The 23,310-nt window shown below is 41.6% G+C and overlaps 1 protein-coding gene across 1 annotated transcript in view; it reads right to left on the bottom strand.

Annotated features, from left to right (window-relative positions):
- Positions 1-23,310, bottom strand: part of PKHD1 (PKHD1 ciliary IPT domain containing fibrocystin/polyductin) — a 171,822-nt gene that overhangs the window by 27,300 nt on the left and 121,212 nt on the right. The window contains exons 47-51 of the mRNA XM_066316758.1: positions 22,309-22,444; positions 20,803-21,049; positions 11,959-12,136; positions 11,118-11,313; positions 895-1,014 (exon numbers count right to left, since the gene is read on the bottom strand). Of these exons, the coding sequence (XP_066172855.1) occupies positions 895-1,014; positions 11,118-11,313; positions 11,959-12,136; positions 20,803-21,049; positions 22,309-22,444 (877 nt within the window). The remainder of the gene's footprint in view (positions 1-894; positions 1,015-11,117; positions 11,314-11,958; positions 12,137-20,802; positions 21,050-22,308; positions 22,445-23,310) is intronic.

Raw genomic sequence — 23,310 nt, 5'->3', positions numbered from 1 at the left:
ACATTTCCTTTCACAAAAGCTGTAAATCAAAACCATGTGGGAGAGAAATAGCATGAAGCAGTGTTATCTGCATTTCCATGATGTGGGGCTGTGGTAGGTAGAGAGACCTAACTGGTTTCAAACAATGGAGAAAGAGACAGCATCAGGTTCTAGAATATTTCAGGTATATATCAAACAATATTGATTGGGTCATTCAATAATTATTTCTGGAAAGGACCTCAGGACCTCAAGTAGTCCAACTTCCTGGTCGAAGAAGGGTCAGCTCTTGCATAAAATGGTTATCACAAGTTTTTTCTCCAGATTTTATTGCAAATTCCCTTATTTATTTACTAAAATACAGTTTTCATGCAGTAATGTTGTAAGATGAGCAGGGATTTAAATGTAAGTAAAGCTGAAATACAAGTTGAAATACAAGCCTAAGCTAAAATGTCTAGGAGGCATCCACGGCAAATGGTTTGAGAGACTACCATTGAAAAGCTGAAATTGCAACAGGAAAATAAAATGAAAGGTAATGCAATTGCAGAAATTAAAAATATGATCCTTGGTCAAAACACAGAGAGAGATGGGTCAAGAGATGATTTCTTTGTGAGCTGTGGTTCTGGGTCTTACAGATTCTCTTCTGAATTAAGGGCCCTGTACATACTTCAGCTTCAAAGTCAGTGTAAGTAAGTGCTTGTGTTCATGTGTACATGAAAATGGAAAAGAATTCTCATTTTCTTCCAAAAACTACATTTTTGTACTGCGGTCTGTGTGACAAGGAACAAATGTGGGGTCCTGCACACACTGGAATGGCCACCAGTGCCAAGGAGCCCATCTGCAACACAAATATAAATCCCAGCATAGGCAGAGCCCAGCACTTCCACAGAAATTAAACACTTTTCCTCCCTCACGTACTTGGCAAGATGATGACGTCTTCCCCAGGGCCTGGGATGCTGCCATTGGATCCTGCCCAGCCTTTTCCCACACCATTCCACGTCTCTGGGTGTGACCATTTCAAGACAGCACCAGAAGGAGCTACAAAACAGGACATATAAAGACAGAATTATCATTTTCTGTAGCTAGAAAAATTACTATTTCTTTGATAGTCAGGAATCTGTAACGTTAACATCCGCCTTTTGTCACTGATGAAGCAACACTAACTGGTCTTTGTTATTTTCCATGTCCAAAGAAAACTTCTTGATTGAATTCCCAGGGCATGGGAATTTCCATACTTTCCCAAAGTATGAAAAAATTTAAATAATTAGTGATCAACCCTTACAAGCTTGTTAACATCCAGAAAAGCAGGAGCCTTCCTATTTCAAGGGATGACCAAGACCTGTTGTGGAAAAGCAGCTTGACCAAGACACATGGAAAATCTTTTTTTTAAATTTTTTTTTTCAGCACAATCCAAAAGAAAACTGAGCCTGAGGAAAATATTGGGAGAAAATACAATTTTTCTCCCAATAAGTTCACAAAATGTAAGTGCTTGACTTGCACGTGTATTTTAGAGAGCTAACAAGCCAGGCTGCGTGAATTAATTGTGCCTAAGTTTGTTCTGCCACAGGAGAGGAAGGGAAGCCTTCAAGGGAAAATCCTGCACACTGAGTTTAGTAAATCCTAGACTAATGCAGGCAGGGCCTCCCTCTGGAGGCCTCTGCAAGCACCTACTTCTGTCCTTCCACTGTAAAGGGAATTCTGGCATTTTTTTCTCGAGGAAGGCTTTTTTGGGGATTGAAAATACGGGAGCAATCACATGCCTAGGTTTTGGGGGCTAGATCCAGCTCAGTAATGTCGTAGTGTACAAAACCCTCGGTTGTCAGCAAAGGGAAACACAGAAACTGAATTTGTGTCGAGTTCCTTAAGTTTGGGGTTGTCCCTCCAATCATTTGTTTGTGCTGGGAGAAACACCCTGCCAAAATGTCCCTAAATCTTTTTTCCACATAAGTGATTATTGTTAATACACAACATAGCAAGGCAGTTAATATCCAAAAATATCAAAATTTAGATGTCTCTCTTGTCTCTAGTATATTTTTCTGTCTGATCCAACTTGAAACTGAGCAGTAATATCAGACTACAGAGCACCAAAATACTCTATATTCTCCATGACCTTTCTGATCTGCTGTGGCATTTCCCAGCAAAAGTTTATAGTGTTTTATTCTGTGGAATCACACATTTCTCTTGAGCAATGGTAGATAGGGCTCAAATGCCTAAATGAATACCAAGAGCCTCTGTTGGCTTGATAGATGTACCAAATATTGAAGTGAAAAATAGCAATTTACTCCTGAAAAAGCCATAAAAAAGAAATGGTGTGACTCCCAGACCAAGGTTTTCTGACACAGACTGTCACATACCTGGGGTAGGTAAAGCCACTCTTTCCTTCTCTCTCAGTGTGACCTCAATTAAATCAGATCCTGTGACTGAACACAGAGAATTTTAGGGAGTTACAGCAAGGCCTTTCCAATTAATACAAAAATAAATTAGTAAAATATTTCCACACAAAAATTCCTGACAATATTACACATTTATTACAAAAACATTTTCTTTAAGAGCAACTACACATGTTTTCTAAGCATTTTTTGTCCCCTTTTTTTCTGCTTTGAGAAACGATTAAACAAACACATTTTAATTTACAGATACAGAAGGTCTCAAGACAACTCATTAGAAACAACTAAAAAGAAAACATTCAACAATCAGAAATTCTAGGCTGGAACTCAAATCTCATTTATCCCACTCTAAATCCACAGCAGTTCCACTCACACAAGCAATATCACACCATTGAATGCATAATGTATTAACTGGCTCAAACAGCGAAATACAGCTTTTGTTTTGTAGTTCAGTTTTGATTTATTTTTTTTTTCCTTTGCCCCCAAAATCTGGTATCTGAAAGAGATGCTTTAATTAGTCAGACTTTATAGACTGGAGACAGGGACCCTGTGTTCTCTGCTGTGAAAAGGGGTCAGCAGCAATTATCACAGTGGTAACCTTTGTGCCCGTGTATTGTCAGCAGGAGAAGGGCCAGAATAATGCAAATCAAAGAGGAGCAGGAGAAAGCTGCTTCAGACCCAGCAAAAATCCCACCTCCTCTTCATCTCCAGTGGCATATAAAGGCACTTCCTTTCAGTCACCAGACTGGAACAACTGTAGGTTAAAATAGAAACACTCTGACAAACAAATAAATCTCCTGTCCTCTACCCAGCCCCTTATGGTGACCCTAAAGTGTTGTTGGAAGAATTTTTTGGGGGTAGGAGAATTGTATCAATGAAGCCATTGTCAGAACTTTTCCTCAGTTCCAGAACATGCCTGGAACTTTCCTCTGTGTGCATCAACCCACCGATGGGATTTCATGCCATATTGTAATTTACTTATTTTATCTTTAAACAAGTCTCTGTACTTTTAAATTGCAAAACCCATCCTTCTCTACCTCCCTCCTTTTCTCCCAGTGCAACTGAGCAAATTTAAAATAACTGAGGTTCATTAATTTTAAGTGTTCAATAAATTAGTATGAATAATCAAAAAACTTGATTCTTTCTGATAATTACTATTTGATGTCAGTTGAAAGCACTCGATTGAGTTAGCAGCATATGCTCCTATGCCAAATGAGCCTTCCATAATTAAATAGAAACTGATTCCATGAGGTTTTTCTCATGTCTGATTAATTAGTAATCAGGTGCCTCAGCCCTGTTCTTCAGTGACACCTTCTCTCCCAACGGTAGCTGGGATCTGATCCATGTATCAGTCAAGTCAATCTGCCCCAAACCATCACACAGAGCTCACACTGAACAGCAGCATGCCTTGAGTGGCCACAAGGTGAACATTTGAGGGGAAAAAAAATGACATGAAACTGCTAATTTAAAGGGTCTGACACAGCTCTTGTGGCTTTCAGACAATACATCTGTTTGTACTTTTATTGTTATGGTGTTTTTCCTTTTCACGCAGGGCGAAACAATTGCCAAAGCTGATACAGTAGGCTTAGGAAAAACAAGACAACCAAGCCCTGACACTATCCTTTTTCACCTAAATATATTTTGTGAGGTTTGTTAGGTTTGGTTGGTTCTGGGTTTGGGTTTTTTGGTGGATTTTTTGATGGCTTTTTTGGTTTTTTGGGGGTTTTTAGGGTTTTTATTTGTTTTTGTTTTTGTTTTTGTTTTTGTTTGGGGATTTTTGGGGTTTTTTTTTTGCTTACTTTTGCAGGCACTAGAGTGAAATCATCTAATTAAGGATGTTTGTATTTTTTAGAGAAAAGCTGTTCTAATTAAATCCTGAGGGGACATAAAACTTGATCAATATGGTGCATAGACATCATAATGGGGTTCAATCCTGTTACATGGTGAAGAAAGGAACCATTAAGACTTAATTCAGTACAGAGTTTTATCATTGCCTTGTCCAGAGTCAGGGCAATAATAAAAGTTTCTCGTATCTGAGATGTCATCCCACCAGAGAGCATGACAATTATTTATAAATTATTTATACCCTTGACAAGAGTATAAGGATCAGGGACAGAATTCCCTCCACAACTCTCCACATCCCTCTGACTTGTACAATTATTTACATTGATGCATTGATGGGGTGCAATGGTTGTGAAGCAGAAGTGTTTTGTTGCCTTTTCCCACAAATACTCCCAAAAACTGATCAAGAAGGATAAAGGCCTTGGGATTAATCAAGGCTACAGTGACATAGTCCTTCTGGTGGTTTTGTTTTGCTGCTGAGTACGTCGTCACTGGGTTTTGCAGGACAGGAAGAGATACAGGCACTACAGATGAAGGACATCATTAGTAAACATTGAATTAAGGTGACTCTTGGCAAAATGTAGTTATAAGGCTCCAGGGTTTAGTTGTATAAAACCTTTATAAGCCTCATCAATTTTCTGCCTTATTACAGCTCCTCCTGGATGTTGGGGCTGTGAATCATAAATATAGGCCTTCTGGATGATACTGCTGGTAACTTTTCCTGGTTCAGAGCTCCTTGAGTGAACATGAAGGAGGAGCAACTCAGTCTTTTATCAGCTTTGCAGTGACTCGGAATTTTGCCTGTGGATATTGGGAAGGGCTGAAACTAGGATAAATGGCTCCAATAGCCTGACTTACAAATAACAAGCAGCTCCATGCTATTTAACATCAATTGGGCTAACATCCATCACCAGGAAATCAAAACTTTTTAGACAGCACAATCAACAACACAGTGAGACACACCCCTAGAAACTGGAGAACCCGGGAGAGGGTGTTTTGTCATTCCCTGTAAGGATCTTTTGCAGGAGATACCTAGAAGTATGATATAATGAGGACAACGAAGTAGGGTGAAGAGGTGTAAAAACCAATTTTATATACATATAAAAAAGATAGATTCAATTTTATTTTTATTTATATATATACACACACACAAATAAATATATATATATATATGTATGTATGTATATATGTCTCTGGGTTTATGGACACAGAGTTTTCCTTACAGCAGGTTGACATTTTTGTGAAATTCCTCCCGCAGACATCACATAATCAAAAAATCAACCCTGACAAGATTATAAGGGCATTTCATCATCTCATTTCTGTAACTGCTGCACTATCTGGTTTCTCTGTTTCCATGCCAAAAGGACGGGAGCTCACCCACCAGGAGAAGGTTGTTTTGTCTCTTTGTGTCAAAGAAAAAAATTGAGCAACTGAGGGAATGGGGCAGGGAGGGGGTCAGCCTGGAGAAAAGAAGTCCCAGGGAGGATCCTGTTGCTCTCTGCCATTCCCTGGAGTGAGCTCATAGCCAGGTGGGTGCTGGTGTCTTTGCCCAGGTAACAGGAAAAAAGGAAATGGCCTCAAGCTGCACCAGGGGAGGTTCAGGTTGAATATCAGCAAGAATTTCTTTTTGGAAAGGGTGGTTAAGCATTGCTACAGAGTGCCCAGGAAGTTGGTAGAGTCACCAGGCCTGGAACAGTTAAAAAAATTGCTGGATGTGGCACTCAGTGCTCTGGTCTGGGTGACAGAGTCGGGATGGGTCACAGGCTGGACCTGGTGACCTTGAAGGTCTTTTTCAACACAAACCATTTGATGATTCTATGATTACAATGGGCACCTCTTTGCAAAGAGCTGACTTTCATTTCATGGAGATCACTGAGCAGCCCACATCTGGTCAACTGTCCCTCTGAAACAACTGATATGGGTGAGTTTTATCTGGCTGGAAGAAAAGACTCATCCCTATACAATCAGTCCTCTGTAAAGAATTAACTCCATTCTTCATGTCTTTCACCTAGGATTCCCCTTTACCCCCAAGCAAGAGGGCTGCAGAAATTGTCTGTGTTTATTTATTTTCTGTATTTTAATATTAGAAACAAACATTCTTAAGAGTGTTTTTCCTCCTATACAAAGCAATTACAGAAACCCACGGAGCCTAATGGAAGTGAGATCATTCTTTAGGAATCTAGAAAAGACACTAAGTATAATCAAATTATTTTTTTAAGAACTATGGAAATTGTAGACCTGCTTCTGACACAGCAGTAATGTGAGGTTGAGCCTCAGGCCCTCTTAACAACTCACACATGAACAGCCTGAGCAAAGTCAGCAGGATGACCCATCTCCGTAAAAGATGTGTCTACTGAAAAATGTATTTGGGATAAATAAAGTTTGATAATCCTTCCAGTGATGTTTTCAATAACATTTCTGTCCAGTACCTCAATTTTAGGAAAAAAAAAAAAAAAAAAAAAAAAAAAAAAAAAAAAAAAAAAAAAAAAAAAAAAAAAAAAAAAAAAACACCCACAAGAGAAATCTGGAGGTGAAGTAAGCCAATACTTTGTTTCATTCCAAAATAAAACTGTTTAAACATTTCAAAACTGAACTAAAAGGAAACAACATCTCTCTGGGGTTTAGCCAGTTCCAGTATTGCCCAGAGACCTTAACCAAGGAGCAGTACCACGCTGTGGCACCATATGCTGAAATTTGTAACAGACTTAAAAAGCTCATAATGTTATTATTGCTGTTTGCAAAGGATATTTCTCCTAAAAAATATCCCAGATGTCCCAGTGGGATATTTCTTCCCACCACCCTTGTTACTGTAAGTGTTGGCGTGGGGTTTTTTTGGTGGCTTTTGTTGTTGTTGTTTGGTTTTTTTGTGGGTTTTTTTGTTAGGTTTTTCGTGGGTTTTTTTGAGGATTGCTTTGTTTTGTTTTATTTTTGGTGTTTGGTTTTTTGGGTTTTTTTCATTCAGCATGGTCATACCCTGTTTCACTCCCCTGAAATGTGGTTGAGCCACAGCCCATGAGTGTTTCAGAGTCACACCACAACTGCAGACCCACATTGACCTTTGAGGATCACTTCTCTTAACACACAGGGTGCCCCAGAGAAAACCACGGTGATGCTTTGAACCCTGTCAAAGCAAAGCTGGTGATGTAGAAAGGACTGGCAGGGGATGCTTCAAGCTCACTAAGTCTCCCCTTCACCCACCATCCAGAAGGGACTTGGGGTTACCTGTCCTTCAATGTAGATGCCTTTTAAATGGTCTGAAAAGGTGATTTTTAAGGTGGCTTAGAGGCTGGTTAACAGAGTTTCATGCATGTAGGTAGCAGTGACTATCTTCATTAATAGCATCATTGCTCATGTAACAGAGACATTCTCTATTACAATTATTTCTCCCCATTCAGCACCCCCTGCGTTCTCCTGCTCTCAAGCCTAATTTACAAGACTCCAGCCACGAGTGCAACTTAACTCCTTTAATCCCCTCCATACGGTCCATTTTCTTGCCTTTTGTGTTAGACAGACCTTTGTGCTTTTTCTCCCCCAAAGATAAACAAACACTTGCACGACGCCAGGCGATTTCGGATAGAAGAGGGCATGGAAAAGGGCCGAGCCCAATGCAAACTTCTGGCCAAGGTGGCTTCATCCGGCTGCCTGCTTCGTTTGAATAACAATATCTTCTCAGTCACGGGGTTTTCCTTCCCCTTCTCCCCATTTTCTCCCACATGCGGGCTGTGTGAATTCAGGAGCCTGCTCATTAATGGGCTGGCATCTGATCCGTATTTACCAACGTTAATTTTGGAAGCAATGCACCCCCGCCACTTCCCCACAGTTTGCCCTAAAAAGCTTTCCGAGGGGCACAAAAGCAGAGGGTCAAAAGTGAGTTGACCCCTGCCAGAATGTACAATTATTGCAAAGAGGTGGTACACCAGCAGCTGTCGAAACCCCACCGAAGCGCTTCCAAAAGTTGGGAGGATGACTAATACGCCGGAGCTCTCCCCTCCCGCCCCGCCAGAGCCGCCGACTTGGGGCAGGAAGAATTATGGCCCTCCCGAGCAGCTGCAATAATTGTCTGGCCATTGTCCCTCGGCCACCCCCTACAAGTGCCCATTGTGGCGGCGGAGTCAAGTGATTTTATGCTCGGGCTGATGCTGTTTGCGCCCAGCTGCCCGAGCGCTGACACACGAGCCGGCAGAGGGGGGACCCGCGTCTGCTAGACGGGGCTGCGACATACCAGACCTTTTACATAAGTCAAACAGGAACAAATGACTCTTTATCGGCCCCCTTCTCCCTTTGAAGTGGCGGCTGCTCATAGGCCCTTACAGCTTTTCCTCCTTAGCCCGAGCAAACATCCTCCTTTTGATATGCTACATGCTCATTATCTCTGCCCCATTTAATGATTTTTGATTGAAGGGTGGCAGCGCAGTTGCCAAGAGGGTAGTTAAAGAGGCTCCGCGCAGTCAGGACAACAAGAAAGGCTTTCCTTGTGCGGCAGCCTAAATTTGGAGTTTCTTAACAGTGTGTTCTTGTTCTTAGCAGCAGATAAGGGCTGAGCGTGAAATTCTTAATTAAGCAGTAAATAGAGAGTGGGGTGTCAGCAGATGCAGCCTGTAGCCATGGAGACCAAGTCTGATGAAGGAGGGAGCTGAGACTCAGCGCCGGCCCCAGGCTCGGGCATGACTGACAGCTGAAGAATCCGACAAAGCTTGTAAACGGGATTAATTAGTTGCCTAATTATTTCATAGAGTTAAATGTAAATAAAATAATTTTTTTAAAAAAAAATTAAAATTCTAAAAGAGCCAACTTGCAGAGTTAGGTGGGAAGAGGTTCTGAGAGCCAGACCTTCCAGCCTTGCCCTCTTTGGGTGGACTTGGTGGGGTTTTAAGGCCAGAAGGGACTATTGTGGCAGCTTTCTCTGACCTCCTCCGGAGCATGAATCTCACCTCATGAGGTTTCCAATAGCTTCTCTCAGAGATGGAGCATATTTCTCTGAAAAGACGGCCAAGAACCTTCTAAAGACCCTGAGTGATGGAAAGTCCACCACATGCCATGAATCTGTTCTGCTGGCTAATTATCCTCACCCTCTCAGCATAGTGGAGAGAATGAGAGAATTAAATCCCACACCAGGGCCAGGAATCTGCTTGCTTTGTTTCAAACTTTCACCCTACACCGACAGCATAGATATTAGGTACTTGACACTGAATTATTGATCTCACTCCTAAAAATGTCCTCACAGAAAATGTTCACAGTATGAATTATACATGTTAGGTGTTTTCATAAATTTCCCTTCCTGTACTTTGCATGATTGTTTCTCTCTCTTTTATAATGAGGAACCACAACAAGCTCTTCGTTTAACAAAAATCAAGATGAAAGTAAGGCAAGAGAAGGAGAAGAAATTGTCTGTGATTTGAGAGTGACATATGCTGCCCAGACCACTTTTGTCCCAGTCTTCCCAAGACTGTCATCTCCTCTATTTTCAACAGCAGAAGCCAAGCTACAGATGCCATCCTCTGAGTTTTCCCATGCTGCTCTGACAGTGCAATTCAGGATATGCAAACTGAAATGCAGTCATCTTTTATATCTGGATGAACAAATTTGCCCTGTTAGTAAACAGAAACAATAAAACATTTTTTTCTTTCAGTAAATACTTGACTTGATCTCTGGCAAGGCTTAGACACAACAGCTAAATTTATAGTAGCCAATCTACACGTCAACTGTATCTAAACAGGTCCAGGTCACAGAACTAAGCCCAGGACCCCGATAACCTCCACGGTGATAATGCTGGCCAAATTCCTGGCACAGATTTGGCCTAGACCAGGCAGACTGCCAGATGGTGACCAGTACAATTTGGGATTTAGCAAGCACAAGGATCTTTTATAATTTGAAGCCGTCGTACAACCAGCCCATTTTTTGAGCTAAAATCTTAAACACAGGCTATGCTGTGGCAGTTGTTGAAGGACTAGAGGTGGACACAGCAAGGGTGATCCTCAGACTGAGGTAAAGGTTTGGGCTTCTCCACTTCTCCACAAACATGATTTTCCACACTGGTTGATTTTCAACATTTCAGACCAAGCTCAGTGGATTGCCTGCCCTCATTCCAGGCGTGTTGTCCTCTCCACTGTCACAATGATTGTTTAAAGGTATCCAACATGAGAGCCATTTGCATGCCATCTCAGTAGTGCAAAATCAAGGGAAATTCATTGAATTTAATGGAACAGAAGAGTGACAAATAATCTGTTGTAATGAAAATCAACATCTTTACTTTCCTGGTATGAGTCATGAAGGAGAAGTTAATCTTCTAAAAGACACCAAAATATATCTGTGATTCCTAGTTCTGCTGCTATTAATAAAGGCAACAATTGCTACCTTGCTTTTTACACATACAACATAGACATTTATAAAATTATTTGCTTGATAATGACAATTAGGAAAAATGTCCATTTCTTAAAAAAAAGAAAAGAATGGCACACTCCATTATTTCATGCACAAAGTCACAAAGGCAAAGGTCTAAGATGTTTTTGGTAGTTTCCAGGTCTAGAAAAATTCTCTTCCAGTAATCTTACTGCCTTCAGTGTGTTCAGCCTAGTAAGATGACCATGTTTTATTCATGATACCTGTGACATAGGACCAGATGGCAACAAAGGTCATTAGTGGAATTTAATGCCTTTACCACAAAAAAAAAAAAAAAAAAAAAAAAAAAAAAAAAAAAAAAAAAAAAAAAAAAAAAAAAAAAATTCAAATGCAACTGATGATCAGTTAGGGATGGACCTGATGTGCACTAATCTATTTGATCAACATTTTCAAGGTGCTCTCACCTATTGAAGGGCTGTTGAAGGCTGGTCTTGGGGTTTAAATTAAAGAGACATCAGCTCTGTCACCATTCTTGATCACAAATATATATTGCAGCCCTCACACTGCACTTACCCAAATAGGTGAACTTCCCAAGTTTGCTGTCAAGGTGCCAATCACAGCTCCTGTGATGTTCATATGAAGGTAGCAGCTGGAGTGGCTGTCCCCTCTTCATCCCACAGGACACCACAGCCTCAAGATGGCCAGGAAGATCCTTGTGTTCCACCAGCAGGTAATTCCCTGCCTTGAAGTTGCTAAATGTCACTGAATACTGGAGAAGAGGGAATCAAAAGAAACATATCTGAGTCTGTAGAGCTCCACTGAGTGCAGCATGAAGAGGTAAAGAGGATGGTGCTCCTCACAGGCAGTATGTGTTGAAAACATGAAAAGAGATGTAAAACTAAGCAGGAGGTGATGGTAGATGCAGAAAAAGTCAACTTCCCTCATCACCTTTGAAAGGTGAGGATGAGCAATGTCTTCTGAAAACTGTCCTTCAACATGACTTAAGGCAGTAAAAATCCTGTTGGTTCTGAACTTTTTTTCTGAACACTACACTTTCACCTAAGATATCCAAAATCATCCAGTGTCCAAGGCCAGGTGGGATGGGGCTTGGAGAAACCTGGTCTAGTGGAAGGTGCCCCTGCCTATGGCAGAGATTGGAACTGGATGACCTTTAAGGTCCTTTCCAACCCAAGCCATTCCATGATTCCATGACCTTCCAGCTCCAGGTGACTGCTGAGAGCTTATCTAAGAGATAAGAGAGAGCTTATCAGCCATCTTATCTAAGCCTATAAATACAGAGAGACTTTCTCAGTGCACATAACTCTACTTTTTTCTCTATGTTCATCCAAAGAGATGAAAGTGTGATTATCTCTTCCAGATATAATTTTGAAATTATAAAACCTTCCCATGTTACCTGGAGCTGTTTGCTGACTGAAGGGTTGTCAAATGTCAACGTATAAGTCTCTTTATCCAGGAGAAGAGCCATCCAGCCATACAGGTTTGATAAAGTATCAGGGACATAATTGATTGTATTTGTCTTATTCCTACTGTCAGTCACATTTAAATTATAGGGAATGTCTGGAGCCTCTTTTCTGCAGGAAAAGAAAAAAGTAATTACATTTTTGCACTGAACACTGTCATTTTGCAACCTTCACAGTTCTTTTTTTATTTTAATTATAATAGCTGTGCCAGATCTCCCTTAGAATGTGTCTACATTTTTGTAATTCTTATAAATGCCATAAGAAACAATATTTTGCTTCAAGTGCTCCAAGAAGAGAAAGAGCACAGCAAAGGAAAGACACAGAACATGAAGCAAGAGGAAGAGAAAGAAAGCAGAGAAGTGCTAACACTCAAGGTACCAACTTCTACATTGACATAGTATTTTCTCTCCATCAACTCATGGGCCTCAGGTTCAACTTCTAGGATCTTCAATAAATTTTATAGAGTTTTGTTATTAGCCTCATCCCAGGCGGGTGGGATTTGGAGCAACCTGGTCTAGTGGAAAGTGTCCCTTCCTGGGGCAGGGCAGTGGAATGAGATGAACTTTAGGGTCTCTTCCAACCCAAACCATTCTGTGGTTCTGTGATTACTCACTCCCATTTGAGTGGTTAAAAGTTTCCCTGAGCCTGAAAATACAAAAATCCTGTGTAATTCGAGGAGTTGGTCTTTGCCTGTAGTCAAAGCTGGGGCTGCTGCAGATTGATTAAATCCTACACAAAATGGGTAAACATTTTTAGTACACCAGTTCTTCTGAGCATCCAAATGAGAGTTCAACTCCCCCTTTTCACTAGAACTTTGCGCTCCTAATTTATGACCAGTTTAGTCAAGAGGAAAAACCCTTACTGAACAGATCAATATTAGTACTGATATTTTGAGGGGTCATATATACCTTTTAGATTTAAGGTTGCAGTACACTACTCTCAGTTTTGACATTTGAGCAGACACTAAGCTTAAAAAATCACCTGTTTAAGCGTCCCTCGAAATTTTTTCTCAATATTGGAAGCATTCCCTTACAACTACACCTCTCAAATATGATCTAACCTCTCAGACTGGATATGGCTTACTAACCCATGACAGTGCTAAAACTAATCCTGCAATTTGCTTGTATTTTCAATTTTTAGTTGGTTTATTGCTTTTCTTTCCCCCTTATGCTTTGGAGATGATACAAAATAACCAAGGCAGTCATCCCAGATATATTCTTCTTTTCTCTTTTAAAATCAGTTCAGGGATTGACTGATTTTGTTGGGGGGTGTGTGTGTGTTTCTGTTTTGTTTTGTTTTGTTGTTCTAGTGTCTGTCACTTTGTCAAAGTGGTTTCTGGCTACCCAGAAACATTCAGCTGAGAAACAGCAGTGGCAAAGCAAAGTGTGAATCAGCAAAGAATCACTCAACCAGAAGATATTGGCAGACCAATGAAACTGGAAGGAGTTTATAAGGCTTAAACAGCTTTTGTACCACTAATAAACCTCCTCTTATGGGCATTAACTGGACCAGGATATTAGGCTGCTAATTAAGCAAGTAAATGACAACAAGCACATTATTGCCACAGTTATCAGCACCTGCACAGGTATTCAGGAGAACATTTCTAGCAGCAGAAGAACACCACACATAATGCAAAACTCTCTTGCACAGCAGAAGGCTCCTTATTGGGTTGCAAAGGTGCCCAATGTCACAGCAAATGACAGAGACTCAGACCCATCCTCTCTGCAGCATAAATTCACATGGCTTTACTCTTTATTTATTTTAATTTTCATTGCTGGAGGATTATGAGGAGAACAGCTTGAATCACTTTTATTGGGGGACTCTCCCCAGTACTTCCAGAAGAAGATGGAGAAGAAAACCTGGAAGGGACAATCTGCTGGGATACAAGTCTGACCTGTCAGAAGGTTAGGTGACAATTCCACACCATGTAGATCCAATAGCTAATAAATGGGAATGTGATTTCACTAATTAGTGATTTAGCTGTGAATCCATTTATGTTGGAGGCAAATATTTAGAACACACCAAATAAGTATCTCAAAGTGTATAGCAAACTTCCAGATGGCTAACAGTTAAGTGAAATATATCTTTTCCTGTGTGTCTACTTATGTCAGACAAGTTACAGAATTATAGAATTAAGTTTGAAAAGACCTCTGAAATCATCAGGTGCAGCCATTAACCCTGCACTGCCAAGACCACCTCTAAACCATGTCCCAAAGTGCCACGTTTACATGTGTTTTAAATCCCTCCAGGCATGGAGACTAAATTGTTTTTCAGAGAATTATGAGCATCAGAGCACCATGAAGCCCATTTCAATGTCTGACCTCCTTCTCCATGAGGAAATTCTTTCTAATATTCAACCTAAACCTCCCCTGGTTCATTTTATGTATGTGTACTCTTGTCCTGTCCCTGTTCCCTGGGAGCACAGCCTGACCCCCCTGGCTGTCCCCTCCTGTGAGGGAGTTGTGCAGAGCCACAAGGTCCCCCCTGAGCCTCCTTTTCTCCAGGCTGAGCCCCTTTCCCAGCTCCCTGAGCTGCTCCTGGTGCTCCAGACCCTTCCCCAGCTCTGTTCCCTTCCCTGGACAACTCCAGCCTCTCAATGTCCCTCTTGTCATCAGGGTCCCAGAGCTGTCCTCAGAACTGGAGGTGTCCCAGCAGTGCCAGCACAGGGGACAGGCACAGCCCTGGTCCTGCTGGACACCCCAGAGCTGGGACAGCCCATGGGCCATCGGTTTCTTGTTCACCTGGGCCCACTTGGCTCATGTTCAGCAGAACGCCTCTTCAAGACACAGGAATAAAAAGGAGGAGGAGATACCTTATGGCCTGGAATCTCTAGGGTTTTCTTGACCTGGAATGTTGTGTCCTCATCTTTTACATGCATTGCTTGAGGTGTTGCCCTCCATAAATTCATTTGTGATTCCTGACATGCTGTCAACAACCAAACCAAAAATTTGGGGAACCTAGAAAGTTTCTCAGCTCAGTGTACAAGTTAACTGGTGCAAGGACACGATAAGCCTGAGATACACTCCTCTTGAAAGCATGTCAGTGTGTTGTTTTTTTTCACCTCCATGCCAAAAAGGCACCAAAATGGAAGTACCCTACTAATGGAATTACCAGCCACAATTAGCACCATTTCCATCTGCCCTAAATAGCCAGTGATTTCACTGTGCCCTAAATAGCCACCAATCTACCTCTCTTTAATGCTAATGAAGTAGAAGAGCACTGGCTTACACAAGTATTTCTATTTCAAAGGATCCGAGGGAGCCTGCACGCATCATTAACGTGGAGAGCTTCATTATCAGAGGAAAGAGCCTTCCCCCGAACTTCTCCTGGCTTTATTTGAAAGAAACTAGGAGGCAATGGTCTTAATGCAAAATTAACCCTCCCTTTAAACTGCTGGAAGCCTTTACAAACTGTAAGGGGGGGAAAAAAAGGATGACTCATTGTAAAGGCTGTATTTTTATATCGAAGCAGGTTTCAATTAAGGAGCAATTTGCTTTAGAAATATGGCAGGATTACAGGATAGGGCTTTACAGTCTGAGCCACAATTCACCAATTGTGACTGCATAAACTGTTATGTAATTTAGCTCAAATGCATTGTGTAGAACTGCTCGACAGATATGGGCCACAAAGGATTTGTTAAGCCAATCAACAACATGGAGTAGAACAAATATTAACTCTCCTGTTTGTGTTTACCATTAACTTATTTATCCTAAGGGTCCATATCTGTGTGTATGAAGGCAGGCACTCTGTTTAGCTCTAAATGCTTTCTGTTTGTGTAATAATCCATTATGATTATCCCTCTTCAAAAACAGGAAACAATTTAGCGTTGAACTTCAAATAGGACACCAAATGTTTATATCAAGAGCCCATGTTTATTGTTGGCCAAAGGGAGGCTAATTCCACATTATAACCATATCAAACACTTTACAGGTTTAATCTTGGGCCCCAGACCAGTTCACTTTATTTTAATTGCCAAGAACTAAGAATTTTCAGCTGTTTTCAGTAAATGTGTGTATCTTTGTTGAGATATCAAGGTCATTATTCAAATCTGTCTTTTATTATGAATCCTTAGTAGCAGTGATTTTTTTCATGCATGAGTCTTTTAGGAAATAAGCAGAACTTTGACCCTGATCCTGAGTCACCATTACAGGCTGAATTTTAAGTAAAAGAAGAATTGAGATGTTTTCCCAGGAATAGAAAAGGTTGTGACTGACAAGCCAACATAGATTCAGTCAGAGTAGGATTTCAGTTTGCTACCCCTGACTTCCAAAATCCCCTGTGTTCTTAAAACATTTCCCCAGATCCTACTGTTTATAAGCTGCTATTTTCAGAAAAACTATAATCAGACAGAAATCCTGAGCTAGAAGGTAGTTGGTAGAAAAACAGTTCAGATGTCTGCACTGTGAGCATAGCAAAGACCAGAGGAGGACCATTTGGTCACTCTGCTTTTCCCACATCAGGTAGACCTCTGAAGAGTCCCTGCAAGTGTCCAAGGCCAGGTTGGATGGGACTTGGAGCAACCTGGGATAGTGGAAGGTGTCCTTGCTCATGGCAAGGGGTGAAACTGGATCATCTTTAAGGTCTCTTCCAACCCAAACCATTCTGTGATTTTAGGATCAATGTGTTGGTTACTACAGCTAGCCCCAGCTGATGCACCTGGCTCTGATCTATCCAGGTCATGAGAAGAATCCAACAGATCTGCCAGATTTCTCCTTGCAAGGAGAGAAAGCTTAGGGCCAGCAAATGCTGCCTCAAAGTTAAATTTATCTCCCTGCACTTAGAAATACCTCAGATGATGGTCAAGCTGAGGGAGAAGGCTCAAGGAAATGCCTTGCATACTCATAACACTGTGCAGGATCTGGCTTTGCTGCCCACACCCCTGGCTGCAGGGTGAATGGAAAGGTGGCCTCCACTGGAAAACAAATTTCTCTTGGTGGGATGTCCAAAATGCCAGAAATGGAGCAGAGTAAAAGCTGAATCTCTAAAGCTGAGCTGATAAGTTGGTAACTGAACAGTCAATAATTTAATATTTGCCTTCCATGTAACATCACAGGAGCCCTCATAGGATGGGCTATGAGGACAAGTGACCATGTAAGCTGTCCCCTGGGTGGGTGCAATCATATAGATGAGATGGACACATGACATAGGAGTGACTGAGGACACTGAGAGAAGAATTGTGGTCTTGAGGGTGTTTCACAGCAGGGGGATGTTCAGCTGAAGGCACCATGGAGAGTAAATATCAAAGGAAAAGCAAATCTAGAGCAACCATCTGAAGTGTCTTCAAGACTCAAAGACACAGAAGTAGGGGGGATACTATTCCATCAGCCATGGATGGTTTTTCAGCAGAAATGCATCACACAGGAGAGGATGTTAGAGCTGATCTTGCTCTGCAGGAGAAGAGGGAGACAATAAAAGGCTTGAACTACAAGACTGGTGCTGAGCAAGTCCAAGGCTTCCCCAGCGAGAAAAAGAAAGCAAATTTGAGGGACCAAGAGGGAAACTCCCTTTTGGCAGGCACAGCCACCAAGTGTTTGGAGTCCCCTTCGCCGCGAGGAGCTGCCAGGCTGCAGATTATTCTAATGCTCTCCTCTTGTAAAAATTATGCATAATGTGAAGAAACTTTGAAAGTCACTTAATCATGTTATGACAATTTTTTAATGAAAATTTGTTTTAATATTAATAGAGATTCATAGTTTCATGATAATATGGGTAGCGGTGGCATTTGGAGCAGCCGTTTCTAGCCTGCAGCCATGCTGTGCTGTGCCACAGCATAAGCTGTGCTTCAGACTACTCAATAACTTTCTCACATATAAATTTATAAAGACTTTTATAAGCTCCAATTACATTTTTAAAAGACATAAAACCCCTCTTTAAAGTGTGCTTACGTGACACATTAGTTTAACTTTCAACTGGACTTTGTGAAGAAAGGTTTTGTTACAGCAGCGCAAGCTTGGAAATGGATCCCCATTTCCCTGGAAGTTGTTGAGTGAAGTAGTTCAGGATAAGGAGTCACAAAATGTTCAAGATAATAGCTTTCCTTTTCACAAAAGAGCTTTTATAGTTTTTCCCTAACAAAACATTCTTTTTGTCCTAAACATGTAGTTTATTTTGGGGAAAAGTGTCAATACAACATGTGCATTCTGGTAAATTAAACAGCACAAAGATAAAGAGTCAATTGCCCACATGGTATCATAAATAATTATTGTTGTTCCAGACATTCTTTTAGCTGGCACCCAACAGCCCTATCCCTGACAGCTTCCAGGAAGGGGATCTTTCCTAAAGGTCAGTGCTGATGCAACATCCCTGATGTTTTGGAGACTGAGATGTTTAAAAATGCAGCCATGTCCAATCCTTGCCAGTTGTCTTTGGGGTCAGGGAATGATCCTGAGGTTGCTGAGATAGAGCTTGCCATACTAGGTCACCCCTCTTAAAATCCATAATTTGCCTCAGCCTTCAAGTTTTTTGGAGCTGGAATCCCATCCCTGAAATTCAGGATAAGTAAAAAACCCCACCATCTCAAGCCTCTCATACTTTTTTTTTTTTGAGTAATGCAGAAAATTTAAGTTGCAGACCTGGCAGGTCTCATATTCCATGGCTTGATAGAGCATGATAGAAAGACTTTTTCCAGAGAGATTTTTAACTCTTTTCTTGTCATAAACTAAAGATAGGCAACCAACAGTGCTTTTGTCTTTTCATTGAGATGAGATGGATCCAAGGGGAACTTGTCAGGACTTTTTTTCCTGTCACCCACCTATCTTTATTCTCTATACTCAACCTCTGCCAATTGCTCCTAGTCATGTTTTGCTGTATTAATCCTAAACTATTAGCTTTTTATTGCAAACACTCTCCAAATACATCTGGATAAAATTCACCCATTCTCCTTCTCCCACCCCCTCATCTTCTGGTCATGCTGTAGATATTTCATTAATTGACTTTTACTCTTCATCCCCTCCAGCTCCTTTTATTCCCCATCCTGGTCATCTCCCAGGTTCCTTTTGGAGCTCTATCCAACTGAATAAAGCCTCCCTGACTCACCACACTCATCTGGCTGGATCTGACAGTCTTTCAACTTAACATGATGGTGATTTGGCTGCTGGGAGCTGCTCGGGAGAGAGGATTTGGAAGCAGCACAGAGAGGATGCTCATGGTCTCTGGAGTTATTTGGCTGAGTACAGAGTCCTCAGGAGGGCAGGCTGACAGCTGGCTGCTTCTTCTCAGACTGCCAAGGATCTTTGATGTAAATTGACCCCCAGCTCACGCAGATGAATAATAAAGAAGCTAAATAAAGGGTACTTGCTTGAAAAAAAGTTGAAAAGTCTATGAAGGTATGACTAATCATCGAATTCTGGAATTGTTTAGATTGGAAGGGAACTTAAAGCTCATTTAGTTTCAACCCCCTGCCACGGGAAGTGACATCTTCTAGTAGACCAGACCTCCAATCCCTGTCTAACCTAGTCTTGAGCACTTCCAGGGAAATTTTCATGCTGTTTACTGGGAAGACAAAATTCAGGTCAGGTTAAGTCTTCCAGAATTAACAGCAATGGCACAGATGAACTCCTGCCTGTGCTTGCTCCTTACCCACCTTTTGATGGCAGGAGAAACAAGGTGTATTAAATATATTAACTGTTGTGAATTATTAAAAATTACATGGTGGCAGGACCCAAAATTACCCAAATCCTTCTACAGGCATCATTCAGAGAAGCACCCACACAGCATCAGCCCAAAGATCTTGCAGTCCATTCCATCAAAGTATACACAGACTAAAAGAAGAATTAATTTCCCCCACACCTCATGGTTAACTGCTTAGGAAAGACACCAAACACAGTTTTATTTTGCCTTCTACCCAGTATCCTTTTAGTTAAACCAGAATGACCCCAAGCTTTTACATTTTTGCAGACTTTTGATTTCTTTATGAGACACAGTAATCACACGCAAAACTTGCATTTTTAGTAGCTCAGAGTCCTATAGTTTTCTCCTTCAATGGAAAAACCAATCAGTTTTTTTCCTGTTTGGGAAGGGGTTAGGGTTTCCCCCCTCCTTTTTCTAAAAAAAGAATTATGAGGCAGACATGAATAATTGACAGCCCTCTGACAGACCACTTCAGGATTTCTGCCCGTGTACTGCTAACCTGAGACAGCAGAAAATGGATAATTGTTCAGATTTGTACTTCAAAAGGAGAGTGAAATACTGAGCAGGGGACTAGGAAGGGAAGATGGGCATGGGATGACAAGCAGGAGTGATGCTTAGATCTTTAAAAGTCTTTTTCACTCTTTTTCTTATGTCAGAAATTTGTGAGTGTGCTCACTGGGTGATAGAAGTGGTGGCAGTTCCTGGCTGAACAGCATGGCTCCACTGGATCCCCTCAGCTGCCAGTTGGTGAAATGCAGGGACAATTCCAGCCTGGGTAGACAAGTGAACTGGAACAGAACTGGGAGCTGTACAGCCACCAAAGCTGATGGGAACAATCTGGCTGTTCCCCAGGACTGGATTATTATTAGAGTTCTCTCTAATTTCCCCAGCTATCAAATACTTCAGTGTGAGGTGCCAGATCTGACACAGCATCCCCAGGGGATCCTTGTCCTTCTGCCATGGAGTGACAGGCCATGGGAAACAGCACAGCAGATTTGGAGATGCCACTACTCAGGCTTTAGACCTAGTTTAGGACCAAGCAAGAGAGGCAGCACTCCTAGGACTGAGCTCAGACCCAGCAGCAATCTCAGAATAACAAACAGAAGTAAAACCCATGCTGTATTTTGGGAGGTGGAACAATTACTTACGAATGAAGAGCCATTCGGTGGAAAACAAGGTCACTGTCACAGACACTGCCAGCAGAAGCTTGGCTGAAGTTGGCACTGGCTGTGCAAGATGCTGCCAGGATATCTGTGGAAGGCAGGATGTGACTTCCCTTCTGTCCTGTGGTGGAGCCATCAAGATCCTCAAGGATGGCAGAGTGAGGGAAGGGGAAGGACACTTGGAACGGGGAATTGGTGAAGGTCAGATGTTCAGCTGTCACTGTAAACCCACCTGTGTGTGACAAGCAGCATTTCAAAAAACCAGAATGGTCGCCTCATGTAATGGGCCTGAAGACAACCCTCTGGAGGAAAAGAGACAAACTTCATTCCACCTTGCCTTTGGAAAAATGTCTAATGGGTCAAAAAATTGTGAGATCCAGGAAAATAAGTGGAGATGGTTGTAGGAATAGCTATTGCTGTGCTGTGGCCAGACCAAACTTGCCCAGTACCCTGCTGCGACTGTGGTTCAGATTCACCTGATCCAGCTGCTGATCCTGTCCCTACCAGCATCTCCTCAGTGACTCCAAACACTTCTTTACAGGTCCCACAGCCAGAATTTCAGACTGCACAACAGTGATTCTTATAGATCCTGTCTGCCTTTTTCTGAAGGTAAACGTTTTAGAGGTGAGCACATTGTGTAAACGTACTTGATTCTTCTGTCTATGTGCAACACCTGGCAGAATAAAGCCTTGGCTGACAGTCTGGAGAATTTTTCACTACAGAAACACAGATAGATACAAAAAAGATGAATATTCACGCAGGCTAAAGTTTATGAGCACATTAATATTTACAGGAATGTCAGAAAATCATTGCCCAATGGACTGTAACAAGTCAGCTTTGGCAGGAGTGTCCATAAAACACATGGGTTAGTATTCAACTGTCCTATTCCCAGTTTTAGCCTGACTAAGCCAGATTTTACTATTCCTTCTGTCTTTTGATCTCATCTCCTGAAATCTTTTTCTCTTCTATGCTATTGTGTGGCAGTCTTCATTTATATATAAATACATTTTATTACAATACAAGAGGCAATTTCAGTTGGAACATTCTTCAAAAAGCCTTTGAGTCCCTCTTCAAAGCTCAGAAGGATGCTTAGTTTACACATTATCTCAGGCAAATTCACCTCAGGTTTAGGCTGGCCTGAGGTAGCAGCTTGGTGAAACTCTGAGAGGTTGTGTCACAGCTTTTAAAGAAATCATCACTCTTGAAGTTTTACCTCCCTAAACGAAGATGCAGAAACAAGGCAGTGTAAAAAACCCATTTTCACTGAGAAAATTGTATCAGTGCAAAAATCAAACTCGGTTTGTCTTAAAATAAATGCAATATATGGCTTCAATTGAGTGGTGAAGCCATACCCAGAAAGACTGGGGAGAACCTGAAATCTTAACCCATGCAAAGGAGTTATCAATGGTCATTTGTGGAAACTATGAACTTGTAATTGGAGGGGAAGTGGGGATTTGGGAATCCTGAGAAATAAATATAAATCAGACTCACCCTGCCCTCGGTAACAGCCAGAACAAGTCCTGATGGCTGTGCAAGTGTTCACATCAAAGTTCCTGAAAGCTGTGTTGGAGATGAAGAGCTGGTATCTTTTGGGAGTCTTTAGTCCTGCAGGCATACAAGTCCTATCCTGAAATGAAGGAAACATCTCTGTGTGAATCATAGAGTCCTAAAATGGTTTGGGTTGGAAAGGAACCTCAAAAGTCACCTCATTCCAACCCCTGCCATGGGCAGGGGCATCTTCCAAAAGCCCAGGTTGCTCCAAGTCCTGTCTAACCTGGCCATGAACATTTCCAGAGATGGAACATCTAGGATGCAGCAGCTGGGAATGTAAGAGTGTGATTACCCATAGATGTGGGGTTTAGAGGACAGATGTGAGCTATTGTTTGGTAAATTCTGGCAATACCCATCTAATTCCCCACTTGAAGTAGGTGGTAGCATCACTTTCAAGGGCAGGTTTTTTTGTTTGAGTTTTTGCATAGTAGTTATGATTGGACATTTGAAGGGTGAGGAAAGTGTACATTCCCTGAGGAGAAAGAATCCACCTAAAAGCCACAGAGTGGATTTTTACAGCCCCATTTTCCTTTACCTTTTTTGTCCAGCAAGTGGCAATTTTTCCTACTCTGCAAAGATGACCATTCTTATTTCTGTTCTAAGAAAAACTTGAGCACTGAGATTCAAAGGCATTTTGTGTAATTTGGGGTGGGGATGCACTTAAACCAGGCTCTCTGGAAAGCTCTAGAGGACTTCAGGGTCCATTAGAACTTAAAGAACCAGAAAAGAAGGACAAAAGCCACGGGAGATGAAAAACACAGCAGACAAACTGGATTTGGGGGTGACTGTAGTCCATGACACAGTGGAAGTGTACAACTCTTTGCCAAACTCTCTTGAAAACAGGCTGGAAATAAAGATGTAGTTAGTGAGCAGTCTGGAAGAAGAGGAGCTGGCAAGAGTCTGTGATACCATTTCTGAGGCCTAAGAATACTTGTAGAATAT

This window comes from Sylvia atricapilla, chromosome 3 (assembly GCF_009819655.1).
Source record: "Sylvia atricapilla isolate bSylAtr1 chromosome 3, bSylAtr1.pri, whole genome shotgun sequence".
Lineage (NCBI taxonomy): Eukaryota > Metazoa > Chordata > Aves > Passeriformes > Sylviidae > Sylvia > Sylvia atricapilla.
This window is presented reverse-complemented; position numbering and strand designations above follow the sequence as displayed.